The sequence below is a fragment of the Mauremys reevesii genome, linkage group 5 (genome assembly GCF_016161935.1).
Source record: "Mauremys reevesii isolate NIE-2019 linkage group 5, ASM1616193v1, whole genome shotgun sequence".
Taxonomy (NCBI): Eukaryota; Metazoa; Chordata; order Testudines; family Geoemydidae; genus Mauremys; species Mauremys reevesii.
In genome coordinates, this window is record NC_052627.1 from 88,347,339 (window position 1) to 88,361,477 (window position 14,139).

General features: G+C 42.8%; 1 protein-coding gene across 2 annotated transcripts in view; it reads left to right on the forward strand.

The window, feature by feature from the left end:
* Nucleotides 1-386: 386 nt before the first annotated feature.
* KDR (kinase insert domain receptor) overlaps nucleotides 387-14,139 on the forward strand; it is a 37,831-nt gene continuing 24,078 nt past the window's right edge. For both annotated transcript variants that reach the window (XM_039542067.1, XM_039542068.1), the window contains exons 1-10: nucleotides 387-631; nucleotides 3,810-3,900; nucleotides 4,538-4,734; nucleotides 7,012-7,136; nucleotides 7,458-7,626; nucleotides 9,125-9,264; nucleotides 9,650-9,821; nucleotides 11,617-11,728; nucleotides 11,824-11,987; nucleotides 13,081-13,237. In XM_039542067.1, coding sequence (XP_039398001.1) covers nucleotides 574-631; nucleotides 3,810-3,900; nucleotides 4,538-4,734; nucleotides 7,012-7,136; nucleotides 7,458-7,626; nucleotides 9,125-9,264; nucleotides 9,650-9,821; nucleotides 11,617-11,728; nucleotides 11,824-11,987; nucleotides 13,081-13,237 — 1,385 coding nt within the window. In that variant the 5' untranslated portion in view covers nucleotides 387-573. The remainder of the gene's footprint in view (nucleotides 632-3,809; nucleotides 3,901-4,537; nucleotides 4,735-7,011; nucleotides 7,137-7,457; nucleotides 7,627-9,124; nucleotides 9,265-9,649; nucleotides 9,822-11,616; nucleotides 11,729-11,823; nucleotides 11,988-13,080; nucleotides 13,238-14,139) is intronic.

Sequence of the window (14,139 nt, forward strand, 5' to 3'; positions counted from 1 at the left end):
AACTATACATATATAGGGGCCACCACCAGCTAAATGTGCTGGAGCTCCTTTGTGAAGTTTTTGATTTAAAGAATCTGCAGGATCAGCCAAATGCTTTAAGAGACCAATGCACCACTCCCAGTTTGAAGGCAGAGGAGGTGAGAGTCGGAGGTGAGGTCCCCCATATAAAAGACCAGCTGAGTGTTACAAGCTGGGAGCGAAGGGCAGGGCTGGGATGCTGCCTTGGGCTTGTCACAAGCAGAATGGACTACACGGGACTGAGCGGACACGTGCGCCCCAGGTCCCCTGTGGGGGCGGAGCCAGGGGAAGGGGGGCGGGTCCGCAGGAGTCTGACTCCTCCCCCTGCACAAAGTAGAGGCGCGGCGGGCTGGCGGGCGGCTGCGATGCTTGGCAAAGCCCCCGGCTCGCACGGAGCGATCGTTCCCGCACCCCGGGCGCAGCAGCGGCTCGCCCCAGTAGCAGCCCTGCCCGCGGGGCTCGGATTACCGCTTGGCGGAGAAGGCACCCGCGTGCAGCCCGGGCAGCAGCCGGAGCCCGTGTCCGGGCGTGGGGACCCCCGGCCCCAGGGCTGCGATGGAGCGCAGGGTGGTGCTGGCGCTGCTGCTGTGGCTGGGGACCCGGCCGGCTCCAGGTAAGGGGCGCTGGGCTGGAGCAGCCGGTGCAGCGGCTCGGGACACCTCCCCTGGGGCGAGGGGCCAGTGGGGCGCAGATGCTGGGACACGAGGCCCCGGGGCAGCTGCTCTGAGGGGGCAGGGCGAGGGCCATCCCCGGAGCCCCCCCGGGATGCGATGGGAGTTTTGTTTCTGCCCCCGAAGCGAGCAGGCTCGGAGGAGCCATACTCCGGACACAGGGGCGGGGGCAGGGGAGAATAATCCTGCCCCTATTGAAGTCAATGGGAGTTTTGCTCTTGACTTCAGTAAGGCAAAGATTTCACCCCGAATCCATGGATTGTGTTTGCTGGTGGCCTGGGGACGATCCTCAGCTGGGGTGAATTGTGATAGGGAAGTCAATGGAAGCTAGCACCATTTACACCTCCAGTTGAGGATCTGCCCCAGAGCTATTTTTGTTGTTAAAGGTGTTAGCCTTGGCCATGCCCTCCTCCTTCCCCTGAGGGCTCCAGAGGAAGGCTGCTCCTTATCACAGTTCAGGTGCTGCAAAGGGCAGGACATCCTGACTGGTCACTCCTCGCATGAGAGAGTAGGCAGGTGCACAGGCTATTGCTTTACAAGGAGAATTTGGAGAGACCACGAAGTCTGATTAGCATATCGGGCGTTGGAGCCATAATTTCACCCCTGAATCTTTTCTAGAAAACACAGGAAGCCAGGGACAGTTCTGCCAAACTTTCCCAGGCCCAAAGCAAATCTTAATGAAAGGAAAGAAACAAGAGAGAAAAAAAAAAGGAGTTGCCTTCTATCTGCGGAGAGTTAATAATATGCTGTGCAAGACACAGCGCAACCAACCCCTGCCTCTACAGCCTCTGCAAGACTAATTCCAGTGGCTGGACACATCCCCAGTTCATTATACCACTGGATGGGGAATAAGTGGTACAAAATCCTTTACATTCAGCCTGATACCTTAGTTCTATCCTCTGTCCTGTTAGTGGAGGTTACAGAAACTGAGAATAAGCCAAGTGAAAACAATCATATTGAGGTTAATATGTTAGCAGAAATTGCATTTTAAATATATAGGGATGAATTTTAAAATTAATTAAAATAATGCCTATGCTTGGAGCAAAAATAAACATTTTGACTATTATAATACAGATATTAATTTAATGTCAGACACTTGGATTTTTATCCAATAAATAATGCTATTTTATTGATCCTAGTGTTAGTACATCATGGGTTTTTAAAATGCATACATAAGTTAATGCATTTTCTTTTGGAATAGCCTCCTTAGAGATATGCATACGAGCAATTGTATTTAATAGCATAATGTTCTACCTTGAAGAAAATAATCTAGACAGAGATTGGTCACAGTTTGATTGAGACTGAACATCCTTGACTAAATGGAGCTTATCTTTAGCTTAGTTTTTAGGTCTAACTAAGCAACACTTAATGAGGGGGAAAAAATCTCAGTTTTAATACAGGCCATATTCTGCTTTTATTTTGTAAGCTAGTCTCGTTGAAGGCATGGGAGCTATAGGCATGCAGATGGGAGCAGGATTTGGTCCAGGAAGATTTAATCCTGTTTACTTGATAGTTAGATTAGATAAGTCATGATTTGCAATGCCTATGATAGAGAATAAGATGCATATCTTGATTTTGATTTGATTTCCCGTCCTAATTAAAGTTTTTACATTAGTGGTGGCTTTCTAGAGTAAAGTGCAACAGAAATCAATTATCTGAAGCCTACTGTCAATAAAGAATCTCCTTAGGAAGGGTTTGATAAAAATATAATGAAATCCTGAAAAATATTGAAGCCCCTACCTAGCTCTAGGATGACTTTACTGTCATTGATACCAACTCTATTGCCATTCATCAGAGCTGTCTCTCTATATAATCATGGACTTTTGAATCGTATCAGAAGCATTGAAACGAGGAAAAAAGGGAAATGAGAAAAGAAGGCTGTAGAAGAAATTCCTGTTCATAATGAAGAAATAATTCTTGCATTTTAAAACATGTTCCTCTTATTAGATGGGCTTGTCTGCTAGGTATAGAAACATTTGTTTAATTTTAGTACTGAGAGATTGCACTATTTATGGCTGTTGTGATGACTGGCAAACATAACAGGCCTAATTCTTTACAACATTATGCCAATGTAACTTCACTAAAGATATTGCACTTACACTGGCATAAAACTGGTGCAACACAATGGAGAATCAGACTCAGTATACATCCTCAGACTTTACAATTACTGTATTAGCTACATTTAGTTATGGAGACTAGTCTGTTTCTTCCAGACAGTTAAAAGATTAATGAAATGTGTCCCGATATGCTAGTACCATCACTGTTCATTTTCTTGTGTAAGTTCACTCACTGACTCCTTGTACATCCGTATTTGCATCAATTCTTCTGTTGTACAAGTGCTCCGCGTTGTCTGGCCAAGGTAATGTTTCAGAACTGACTCAGATCTCTGTACTCATCCTTTATGGACACAGAACTCCCAAAGGGAGTGAGCATAGTAATAAATGCCGAAAACATCTCATTGTGTTCTTTGAAAGTTTGCGCAGACTGCCATACTGAACAGTTACGTCAGAACAAATATTGGAAATGATCTTGCAAGCTTTAACTGACATGAGTATTCTCACTGAATGCAATGGAACCAATCACACAAGTAAAGTTTGATAGGAACAGGTTTTCTTAGGGTTTCAGGCAACAAAGGAAACACATTAGAAAATATGATAAAGGAAAACAAGACTGGGTCAGATGACCTTGAGTTCATGATGCACTATGCAAAATAACTCTTAGCAGAATTTGTTAATCAACAGCCTTGGCAAATTTATTATTTAATTTATTATAAGACCTTTCCCAAGGGAGTGAGATCATCAGATGAAGGTTCACTTTATTTCAATGTCCCATATCCTCTTGTTAGACCTTGAAGTTGGTAATGCAGAACAACAGGAACTCCACCCGAGCTTTATGAATTGCAGAGCTATTCTGCTAGCTCATGACCATCTGCCCATTCTTCCTGTTATGACAGAGCTCTTGAACTTCTACTGGGATATGTGGAAAGCAGTAGAACAGTTTAACACATTAAGCAAATAGGTCAACTTAAAACATGCTACATACATATACATTAATACAGTGCTTTTCTAATTGAATCTGATATGTTTTTGGCACATTCATTTATTGATTTTATTTTTGCAGGCTTGTTCATTTCTCCGGATCAACCAAGTCTTAGCATCCAAAAAGATATTCTTACAATAACTGCAAATGATACTCTAAATATTACTTGCAGGTAAGGGCAACTTTGGCCTGCGTTATGATGATGAGAATGATTTATTAATTTAATTTGGATATAGAGGTGGACCCTTCCTTCTACTCCCTCTTTCCTTGTTCCCCCATCCCCTTCTCCACTGCAGGCCTTGGGCTGAGTATTAGAGGGTTACATCATGAGGGGATTAAAGAACAAAACAAAAGCTATTGGCTAATCAGGGGATGTTCTCAAGAGTCTAGTGTGTCAGGTGTGTTAAGGTAGTCCCTGGGTAGTCCTAGCTACTCCCCTGTGTGGGAAAGATGGGGTGCAAACAGCAGGGATTGGGGAGAGTACTCTGGAACATAGTGGAGTTTGCTAGGGGTTAAGCAGAGCCCTTGTCACCTCGATTACTCCCTTTTTTGAGTCTTTGTGTGGCTTATATTCATCACCTCTTAATATGCAAATGAAGAAACTTTCTTGTAGCTTTGCGGAATTGAGCATCTCACACTCATTTATCAGATTTAGCATGTTTCTTAATGTTAAATAATTAAGTTTGTCTAATAGCTATTTCTCCTGAAGTTAAAATGGACCATTCAAGAATGAGTAGGACTGAGTTTTCCTGGCATGGTGATAGCAAGCCCCATTTGCCCTAATACATCTCCCTCCTTTGTTTTGCTAGTGGTCAAAGAGCTTTGGAGTGGTTGTTGCCTAACAATCAGAGCAGTTCTGAGAAACATGTTGCAGTGACGGACTGCAGAGACGGCCCCTATTGTAAGATGCTCACTCTTACAAAAGTAATAGGGAATGACACTGGGGACTACAAGTGCTTTTACAGGGACACCCAGGCAACTACAAGCATTTATGTCTATGTTCAAGGTAGGTGGTTACAAGATTCTTATGGGATTCCTACCTATCACTACGATTAAAAAGAAACAATGGTGTAACAGGCATTTCAAAAAGCTTTGTTCTGAAGTAATGTTCATTGGATTACCCACACAAAAGCCTATTTGGCAAAGCATATGCCTCAAGATCAACAGTTGTAAGCTGGAGACTATCAGCTTAAGAAGAAAGCAGTTACCAGTCCACTTTTCCTCAAGGTTTTAAGGAAAACAAGAATATAAATATACATCCATTCTATAGGTGCCAGATCCTGCAGTCTCTCCTTTCATTGAACTCCAACTGAAGTTTATGGCCATTCTATATAGTAAATAACTGCAGAAACTGTCCCTTGAAGTGCCGATAAGTGGTTAAAGTAGATTGAATCAGGAGAGGGAACTCTCATCATAACAGTCAAGGAAGAGATCAGGCTTCTTTCATGAGACTTCTAGCATTTCCCATTTGATCAAGCTACAAAGTTTACATAGCAGAATGGCATCTCATGGTTTTTCAATATGTCCATTTCCAGCCGAAATGTGGAAACACAATTTGTGCGCAAAAATATATACAAAAAGCCAGCCAAATGTATTTGACTCTCAAAAAACAACTTTTTCTCAGTTTGTATTTTACATTATCCTTATTAGTTCTATGCAGATCGTATCACAGAGATACATTTGCCTACACCATATAAATTTGTGTGGGTGAAACAGTAAACAGAACAATGGAACAGCAGAAACTTAGCATATATTTTAGCTGTGATGGTAGGAACATTTTTCTATAGTAAACTGTGAGATCTTTGATCACAGCTTTTCTTCTCAGTGGCAGCTTTTGGAGATATTTTTCAGGTATGGTACAAATGATCACCTTAAGTTGTAAGTGAGGCATTTGCATCACATAAAAGATTATTTCATGCTGAGCTTGGCCTCCTGTCTTTCAGCTTCCAAATGTTTACGTGCCTGCAGCTCTTCCTCCTGTCCTGCTGACCAGGCTGACTTTACAATTAAAATTGGGACCAATTTCCTGATATTGGAATTCTTGGCCTTGTGAAATTGACATTCTGTATGCAAATTTTTGTGTGGAATAACTACATGTCAATATGCTACTTACCATAAATAGAAAAGTCCCTGTTCTCATAATTAATAAAATCTATATGTGCAGCAAGTAGCCTAATTTACTTCTCCAGATCCTAGCCCACATATCAATACTGGGATCTGATTTGTTTGCATGCAGAACTACTGTAGACTTCAGTAGGAGTTTCACACATGCAAGGGTTATAGGGTATTTGTATATAGCACTCACATTTGTATTATCTAACAGGACAATGTTCAGATCAAGTCTGAAATTTGGTCTGCCTTACAGCTGTTGAACTCTGATGAGGAAATCCAGATAGACTTCAAGAACTAAGTTTTCAAAACTCATGCTTTCAGTTGTGCCCATATAAAATGCATGTGGATGCAACTGCAAAGCCTTCGGTTATGCATGCAGTTTAGATAGCTACACACACAGAACGGCATTAGACTAAGCCCCTGACTATTTTCACTGCTGATTATCTGACATCAATTATCTGTGCATGCCTGCATGCACTGGTTTGTTACTACAATTTATGGTCAGAATTTTGAAAAGTTGGTCGATAATATATAGGTTTGTTTATAAAGCCGCTTATTTATTGTTGAGAATTTAAAAAAGAATAGCCATTATTTTATTTTATTATTATTTGATTGGCCTCTTACAGTTGGTATGGGTACTTTCACCTTTTCATGTTCTCTGTATGTATAAATACCTTCTGTCTGTGTGGTCCACTCTATGCATCTGAAGAAGTGGGCTGTAGCCCACGAAAGCTTATGCTGAAATAAATTTGTTAGTCTCTAAGGTGCCACAAGTACTCCTGTTCTTTTTGCATTATTTTAGGGGTTGTGAAGCACTTAGCTACTGATAACTAATATTGGAATCCATTCCTATAGTCCTTACACAGGCAGAAGTCACACTGACTTAAACTGGAGTTTTGACTGAGTAAAGACTTCAGGGTCAGGCACCCAGAATTATGTTGACTCCATTAATGTGTATTTGGGCATGATGGTACTGTAAAAAGAGGAGGAGTTAATCTTAATAGTGATGTCAATTTCATCTCCATTCACATACAAGAAAATACAAATGTTTGCCAAATAGAAAAGGACTACATAGATAGGAAAGGAAAGAAAAATAAGAGGGGAAAAACTAGCATGCTGTGTCCTTTCAAATGAAAAGATTATAACAAATGCAAATCAAATATTCTTTTAGATTACAGATCTCCATTTGTGACTTCAGTTAGTGACCAACTTGATGTTATATACATTACTGGGAACAAAACAGTGGTGATTCCATGTCTTGGATCCATATCAAATCTCAATGTATCACTTTATGCGGTAAGAAAAAAGTCAAATATTTCATTACTTATCTCTAGAATTAGCTAAATGTCAATTTACATAAATACAGTGGATTAAAATAGATATCTTAAAAAGAGCTTCTCATCTTTGGAAATTATGAAACTTACGAACAGAATGGGAATGCTATAACTATACTAACAAATGACACTTCTTCTGTAAAGATCTGTTGACTGCAGTGAGAATGTGGCCTGAGTCAGGATGGCAAGTCTGGATCCAGAATGTTGTAGTAAATAGTAGACTTACAATATGCATTTGTTTAGTTTTGGAATTATGCTGAATGTTTTATTGATCTTTTAACAGAGGTATCCAGAAAAGTTATTTGTTCCTGATGGTAAATCAATCTCATGGGATAATAAAAAAGGCTTCACTATACCCAGTAACCTGATCAGCTATGCAGGCATGGTCTTCTGTGAAGCTAAAATAGATGATGAAAGTTACCAGTCTGTGATGTACATAGTTGTGGTTTTAGGTAAGCCAAAGATTACTCTCCATGGTCATTGTTTTAGGCAGTGCTATTTTGCTTGGTGCAACATATTGAGCAGTTACATTTGATTGGACTGTAGATCAGGAATACTGAAAATACAATTAACATAAAATGCATGTTTTAATATGTATTCCTTTGGAAAAAAACAACACTTGAATTTAAAGGGAAAATGTTATTGTGTTCTGTTTCGGGTGGATCACCGGCATCTGTGCTTGGGATTTTACCTGATCTTCCTTGATGCTGCTTTTTTCAATCATGCAGGGTTTTATTTTTCCTAAACGTCTGCTCTTTTGTAATGAATGTCAGCATAGAGTGAACAGGCACCCCAAAGTATCACTAGAAGCTCAGGAAAGAAGACAAAATTCTAGCTTGCTATGAGGAGAAACAGGGGAGCATGTCACACTAGAAATGCAAAACCTGGCCTGACCCCAAGAAATTCTTGTTTCCCTGCACACTAATATCCTGGGCCTAACTGGATGAATACGGCTCTGACACATTGAAGTTACCTGCTCCTCCAGGGTAACGTGAGGACTCCTCTTAGGCCCCCACCCATGCTGAGACTGCAATGACCTCCTCCTGGACTGTTGAGCACACTCCTAGCTCCAGGGTTGGAAGAGGCCAATCCCCCACCTCCCGAGCCTCATTGTGACACTGAGGCTTTGGCAAGGTAGGATCAGCACATTCTCATCTAGACGCGGAGATTCCTAAAGAGAGGAAGAGAAAAATAGGGAGTATTTCACCACCCCATCTCCCTTTAGGGGCAGCAGTTTCCCCACAATTCATCATCTTCTGTCTGGTTTTGAGTCATTTGGGATTTTTGGATATGTTTTGTCATATTTTACATTTTTTATTACAGGTTTTATGCCTTGGACAGTTTTGCTAATGCCAAATTGTTGGTGGTGGCAAAGTTCCAAGCACATAAACTGATGCCCACTTTTGGTCTATCATAATATTTGGGGAGTGGGGTTTGTTTCCATGCTATTGTGAATTTTGTGGTTCACCATTGAGGTTCTCCTCTGAGTATTCTCTAACATTGCAAGGGGCCAAGAAACCCTTCCATAAGAGTTGAGGATGCTTAGCATCTCCCAGGATCTGGTCCAAACATCTCTGTCTGACTCCAGCTTAGAAGTACTGATGTCTCACCATGTCAGCTTCTTTTATCTTACTGTGTCTGACCATGAGGGAGCTTCTGGCAAATGGCCTCACAGTAGCCCACTCACTCTGCATGTGCTAAAATCTGAAAGTAGACTGTACTTGCCTGAGCCCCATTGTGTGTCAGTACAACTTTTGGGCACCCTTACCCTTTTCATCTCCACTTTTGAAATTGGGTGTATCCCCATCTCCCCACTGCACTCAAGCTTCTGGCATTTCTGCTGTGTGGGTGTAACTCCTAAGGGAGAGAGTAAATGCCATTGGGAAAGCAGCATCCTTACGTCATTCAGCAGAATGTTTTTTCAAACTCTGTTCCTTTTGCTTCTTCCAGGATACAGAATTTATGACTTAACTATGAACCCTCATCACCAAATAGAGCTGGCAGCAGGGGAGAAACTAGTTCTAAATTGTACTGTGAGGACGGAGCCAAATGTTGGAATTGATTTCAAGTGGGACTACCCTTCTGTTAAGGTAAAACAATCATTTCCTAATACCGTGCCCTAGAGCCCTGAAAGAAGCAACCTCTTGCTAGAAATACAAAAGGATGCTCCTGTGTTTTAGCTTCCATGGTTATTTTAGCTTCCAAATGGTTGGGGCGTGGGAGCTTGCCCCGCTCTGCCTGCCCAGCGCTACTGCTGGGGAGTGGGGTTGGAGTGTGAGGGCTTCTCCTGCTCCCCGGAAGGAGTTCCAGGTGGAGTGGGTCAGGGTGTAGGGGTGTCCATTTTTCCGGGGGCCCCCAATTGGCTGGGGCCCCTGGGCACGGTCCCCATTGGCCAGTGGCTAATCTGCCACTGGTGTGGAGGATTGGGGGAAGGGTTGGAATGAACTGCTTCTTAGAGCTTTTACTCTGTTACAGGGAAAATGTGCTACAGTCAGAGACTTAAAAACATCATCAGGGAATGAGCCGAAGAAGTTCATAAGCACTCTTACCATAGACCATGTGACCTTAAATGATAGAGGCCGGTACAACTGCACAGCATTCAGTGGCCTTATGACTAAGAAAAACAGCACGTATGTCATTGTCCATGGTATGGAATTCTCTGATTTAATTCTGGATATTTATAGGTGGGGATTGTTGGGATGGAAAATGCATAAGTTGAAAGCAATTAGCTGCACAGTATGTCAATCAAAACGTTTGTCGTATAAACAGGCTGCTTTGAATTGTCAGCCACAGTGTTTCCATTGCTTCTAGTTGTTTTTAGTAGCATTGTTATAGCTCAAGGTTTTTCTATTTTAATGTTAAAGGGTTTTCTCTTAGGACCTTATATGTGATTATCACTGAAAGCTGTTACGTAGTCTAGAGAAAGTGACACTAAAACAAAGAATGGCTGGTGGTCCCTCTATTTAATCTCTCCCTATGTGGTACTGTAATGTTGAAACTGTATATTTCGGGTCAGATTCTGCCACTCTTCCTCATACTGAATAGTACCTGACTCCACAGGTAGTTCCATTGATTCCATTGTGGCTACCTGCAGAGAAAGGTGTTACTTGCATGAGTAAGGGTGGCACAATCCAGCCCTGGGCTTTTTGCATTCTGAAAATTGGATTCAGCTTTACTTTTGGTCATAAGGAAATGACTCAGAGGAAATGACTCTGGCCAAATCGTATCCTTCCTCAGTCCTCAATCAGGCAAAACTCCGTTGGCTACAAAAAGCTGATTTTTTTTTTTTTGAATGAGTGAGAAAGAATTGCAGGATTTGGTCCAATATTAACTAGTGCAGCAGTACTGCTAGTTATGGATGTACAGTATGTCTTACGCAGGAGCATTAAGGCTGACTTGAAGTTGTGACTAAGTCTGACTTTCAGCATCAGCATTTTGATTTTTTCAGTTCAAACTGACCATAGTCCATTCTTCTGCCAGGACAAGAAACAGTTCTGCCTTCTCTGTCACAGCTGTATCAGATATTAAACGGATACTCTATTTGATCTTAGCCAAAAGGCCAATCGTGCTGTTGGGCTGATTACAATTTTGCTTTCTGTGGTTGCAGAAAAGTAGTGTAAATCCTTTCAGAATTGTGGGATTTTTGGCGTTGCAGAACTTCAGATAGATAGCTTCAATCTCTGCCCAATTATGTAATTGTATCACGTGCAGTTTTGAATACTGTTATGTGCTGAAATGGAAAAATTGAGCCCTTTTTGTCTGACTGTGTAAGTGGAAACCTTGGAGAGGTTTAAATGCGATATTGTGTTACCCAACACATACTTTACAGCACTTGGTTTGCATTGCTTCTTTTGTTACACGGCAACAGTGGCTAGGGAGGACAGAGCATTGGGACTGAGAGTTGAGGTGTGGAGCTGAGAGCAAACTCTTGCCTCTAATGCAGTCGAGAGTCCCCTGGTAGTAGAATTAGTCCACTTTTCTGTGCAAGGGGTGAAGGAGAAGGCATGGTCAGAGGAGAGGGGCTACCTACCCTGGGTGGCACAGAGCATCCCTACGGATGTGACATGGGCCAGAGGCAGGTTGGGGCTGGAGGATCCACTGCTATGTATGTTGTCCTGTCCTGTTCTTCCCACACAGGAGTGCTCCATTGCTTCACTGCCTCAGAACCGCTCTGAAGCCTGTGGAGGATTCCCTCCTCCCCTTTGCCCTAGTGGATCTCCCTAGTGCTCAACCCCAGTAGTTATGCTAGGCCCTGGACTGAGGATTTACCTCATGGACTGTAATATTGCAAGTGCCTGTGCAGGTACATGGGCCACTTTGTCATTTACATCTGCTGCCTTTCATCTCCAATTAAACACTAAACCAAATGGGAGACAGTTTACATTTCTGGCAATATGGAAAGGCAATGTTTTGTTTCAAGCCCATCAATTAATTTCTTGCAGAAAAACCTTTTATCCTTTTGGACAGAATGGGGTCTGTGGTGGAGACAAGGGTAGGAGACCAAGTCAAAATCCCTGTGAGATTTACAGGCTATCCTCCACCAGAAGCAAAATGGTAAGAGTCAGAATGTGATGCCTTTAAAACAGATTGTGGTATTATATGTCAAGCTGACTCTCTAAAGTATTCAAGTTACCATGTATTTTGTTTAGGTATAAAAATGGAAAAGCCATCAGCACAAATCATACCATTAAACTTGGTTACACATTAACAATTACTGAGGCAAGTGAAAAGGATGCTGGGAATTACACCATTGTGCTTACAAATCCCGTTAACAAGGAGCAACAGAGACACACATTTCACCTGGTTGTGAATGGTAAGTGAGATATAAACAGTGCCTTTTCCTCTTTTGTTGTATATGTGTGTGTAGAGAGTACTAACTCTTCCTTGACAGAAAGAGCTGGTAGGAGTCCTGTCTCTTAGAGCCGTATGCTCCCCTTAATCTGTGTACTATCCAGATTTAAATTTGGCAAAAAAAAAAATAAGGAGGTGATTCAAAACCACCAAGTCCGGGGAATGCAGGAAAGAAGTCCCATCTCAAACCTTGCCTGGACATTGCTTCAACCATCCACTGAATCTGTCTCCAGCTGGATCCTCATGCTGTATTTTACAACTCAGGAGGTTTCAGGTTTTCCTTGTTGTTGGATAAAAGGATTTTTGTTTTCTATTTTCTGTGTATTATTTCTTTGCCTCTGTGTCTTGCTCTTTTCCTGTCCTCTGTGCTCTCTCCTGCTGCTTTTGTATCATGAGTCTTCCCCGCCATCGTCATCTGCCTTGCCCATCCTTCCTGCCACTGTCAGCTCTGTTCTGGCCTCCCCTTCCTCCCCTCCCCCATCCCCCACCATTCCCCTCTCCCAGGCACCCCTCCTCCACACTGCTCCTCAGGAAACATACTCGTCTAGATGCTTCCAAAATAGTAGGTCTTCAAAAGAACAGCTCTGCTAAGTACAGTGCGGTTTAGGTGGGGGCACAATGGGAAATGGAGGCCAGTCACCTAAGGCTGGAAGTAATATAAATTTCTTGGCTGGGGATGGTGATGGAAGGAAAGGGCTGTCTGAAGGGTAATTTGTAAGGGGTAGTTGTAAGTAAGCAACGGAAGGATTGCTGAACATTCGGCTTGTATTGAAGCTACTCCGTGAAGTCGGCGCACTTCTTCCTTGATTCTTTTGCTCCCTGCTGAGGTCAGTGGGAGTTGTGGGAACTCAGCACCATGCAGGAGACTCAGAATCACACAGGCTCAGACCCTGCAAGGCTTATGGGAGTTACAGTGAGAGAGAAGCCCCCGTGAAAGAGACTTTGTACATTGCAGAACAAACTGTGTTCTTGTTAGCAAGAGACAATGGCACAAGGCAAAGAATGTCGCTCCTTTATGATGGTCTGTGCATGTAACATGCAGGTTTTTCCTACAGTTCCACCTCAGATTGGGGAGAATGCTTTGTTGGCTCCTGTTGATTCCTACAAGTATGCGACTACTCAAGTCCTAACCTGCACAGTCTATGCCATTCCGACCCCAGTCAATATCCAGTGGTACTGGCAGTTAGAGGAACAGTGTACTTTCCGCCCTAAGTAAGTACATGATTTGCCAGTTAATCTGCACCACTTCATTTCTGTAACTAGTCACAGATTTTTTAAAGTGCTGTAGGCTCTTTACAAAAATATAAAAATGCACAAAATCAAACACTAAGCAGCCAAGCCCCTGGGTAGCACTTTGATAGTGCAAAAGGGTTATAAATCCAATTTAATTTGGAGATTCCTCAATGTAAGGGGACTCCCTGGGTGGTGGTGAGTCAGTTTAGTGGCTTTATATCACCCCTCTTGCAGCCCTGCACAGGTGGTGTGATCAAGGGAAAGGGGGAATGGCTGGAGCCATTTCAGTGCTTTGATTATCTCCCCCTCTCCCCCTGCACTGAAACAGCCTCTCTGGGCCATTGGCAGCTGGGCATGGGTTAGAGCAGCTCTAAGGCTGCTCTAACTTCTGCTAGGGTCATCTCTGGGATTGGCGAGCTACAGATGTGGTGTAAAGCCACCTTTCCTTGCACTGATGCGACTCAGCCAGACTGGAGAATGAGGGGCATTTTGTACCCTGATTTTTGTCAGGTGTAAATGACTAAATGAGGTGTCAGCCACAGAACCACGCTCAGTAACTGTTGCTGCTGGACAATGTTTGCAGACAAAATTCCCATTTTGCTTCCATTTAAGTCAAGCTCTTATGTATTACAGCAAATAGGCCCAAACTGCCCTCAGGTTGTCAAACATAGTCAAAATGAGCTAGATGTAGGTAGCATTACATGGAGACCGCCAGACTTGGAGTCTGGTGGGCTGTTGCACGGAGTGAATTCCACAGGCCAGGGCTAACCACGGATGAAACTCTGCCACTGTTGTTTCTTGGGTTTGATGCTTTTTTGGCTGGCATCTTGCCTCGTTGGATTCCAAAGATGTCTGTGGGCCCCGTCAGTCAAACCTTGTTG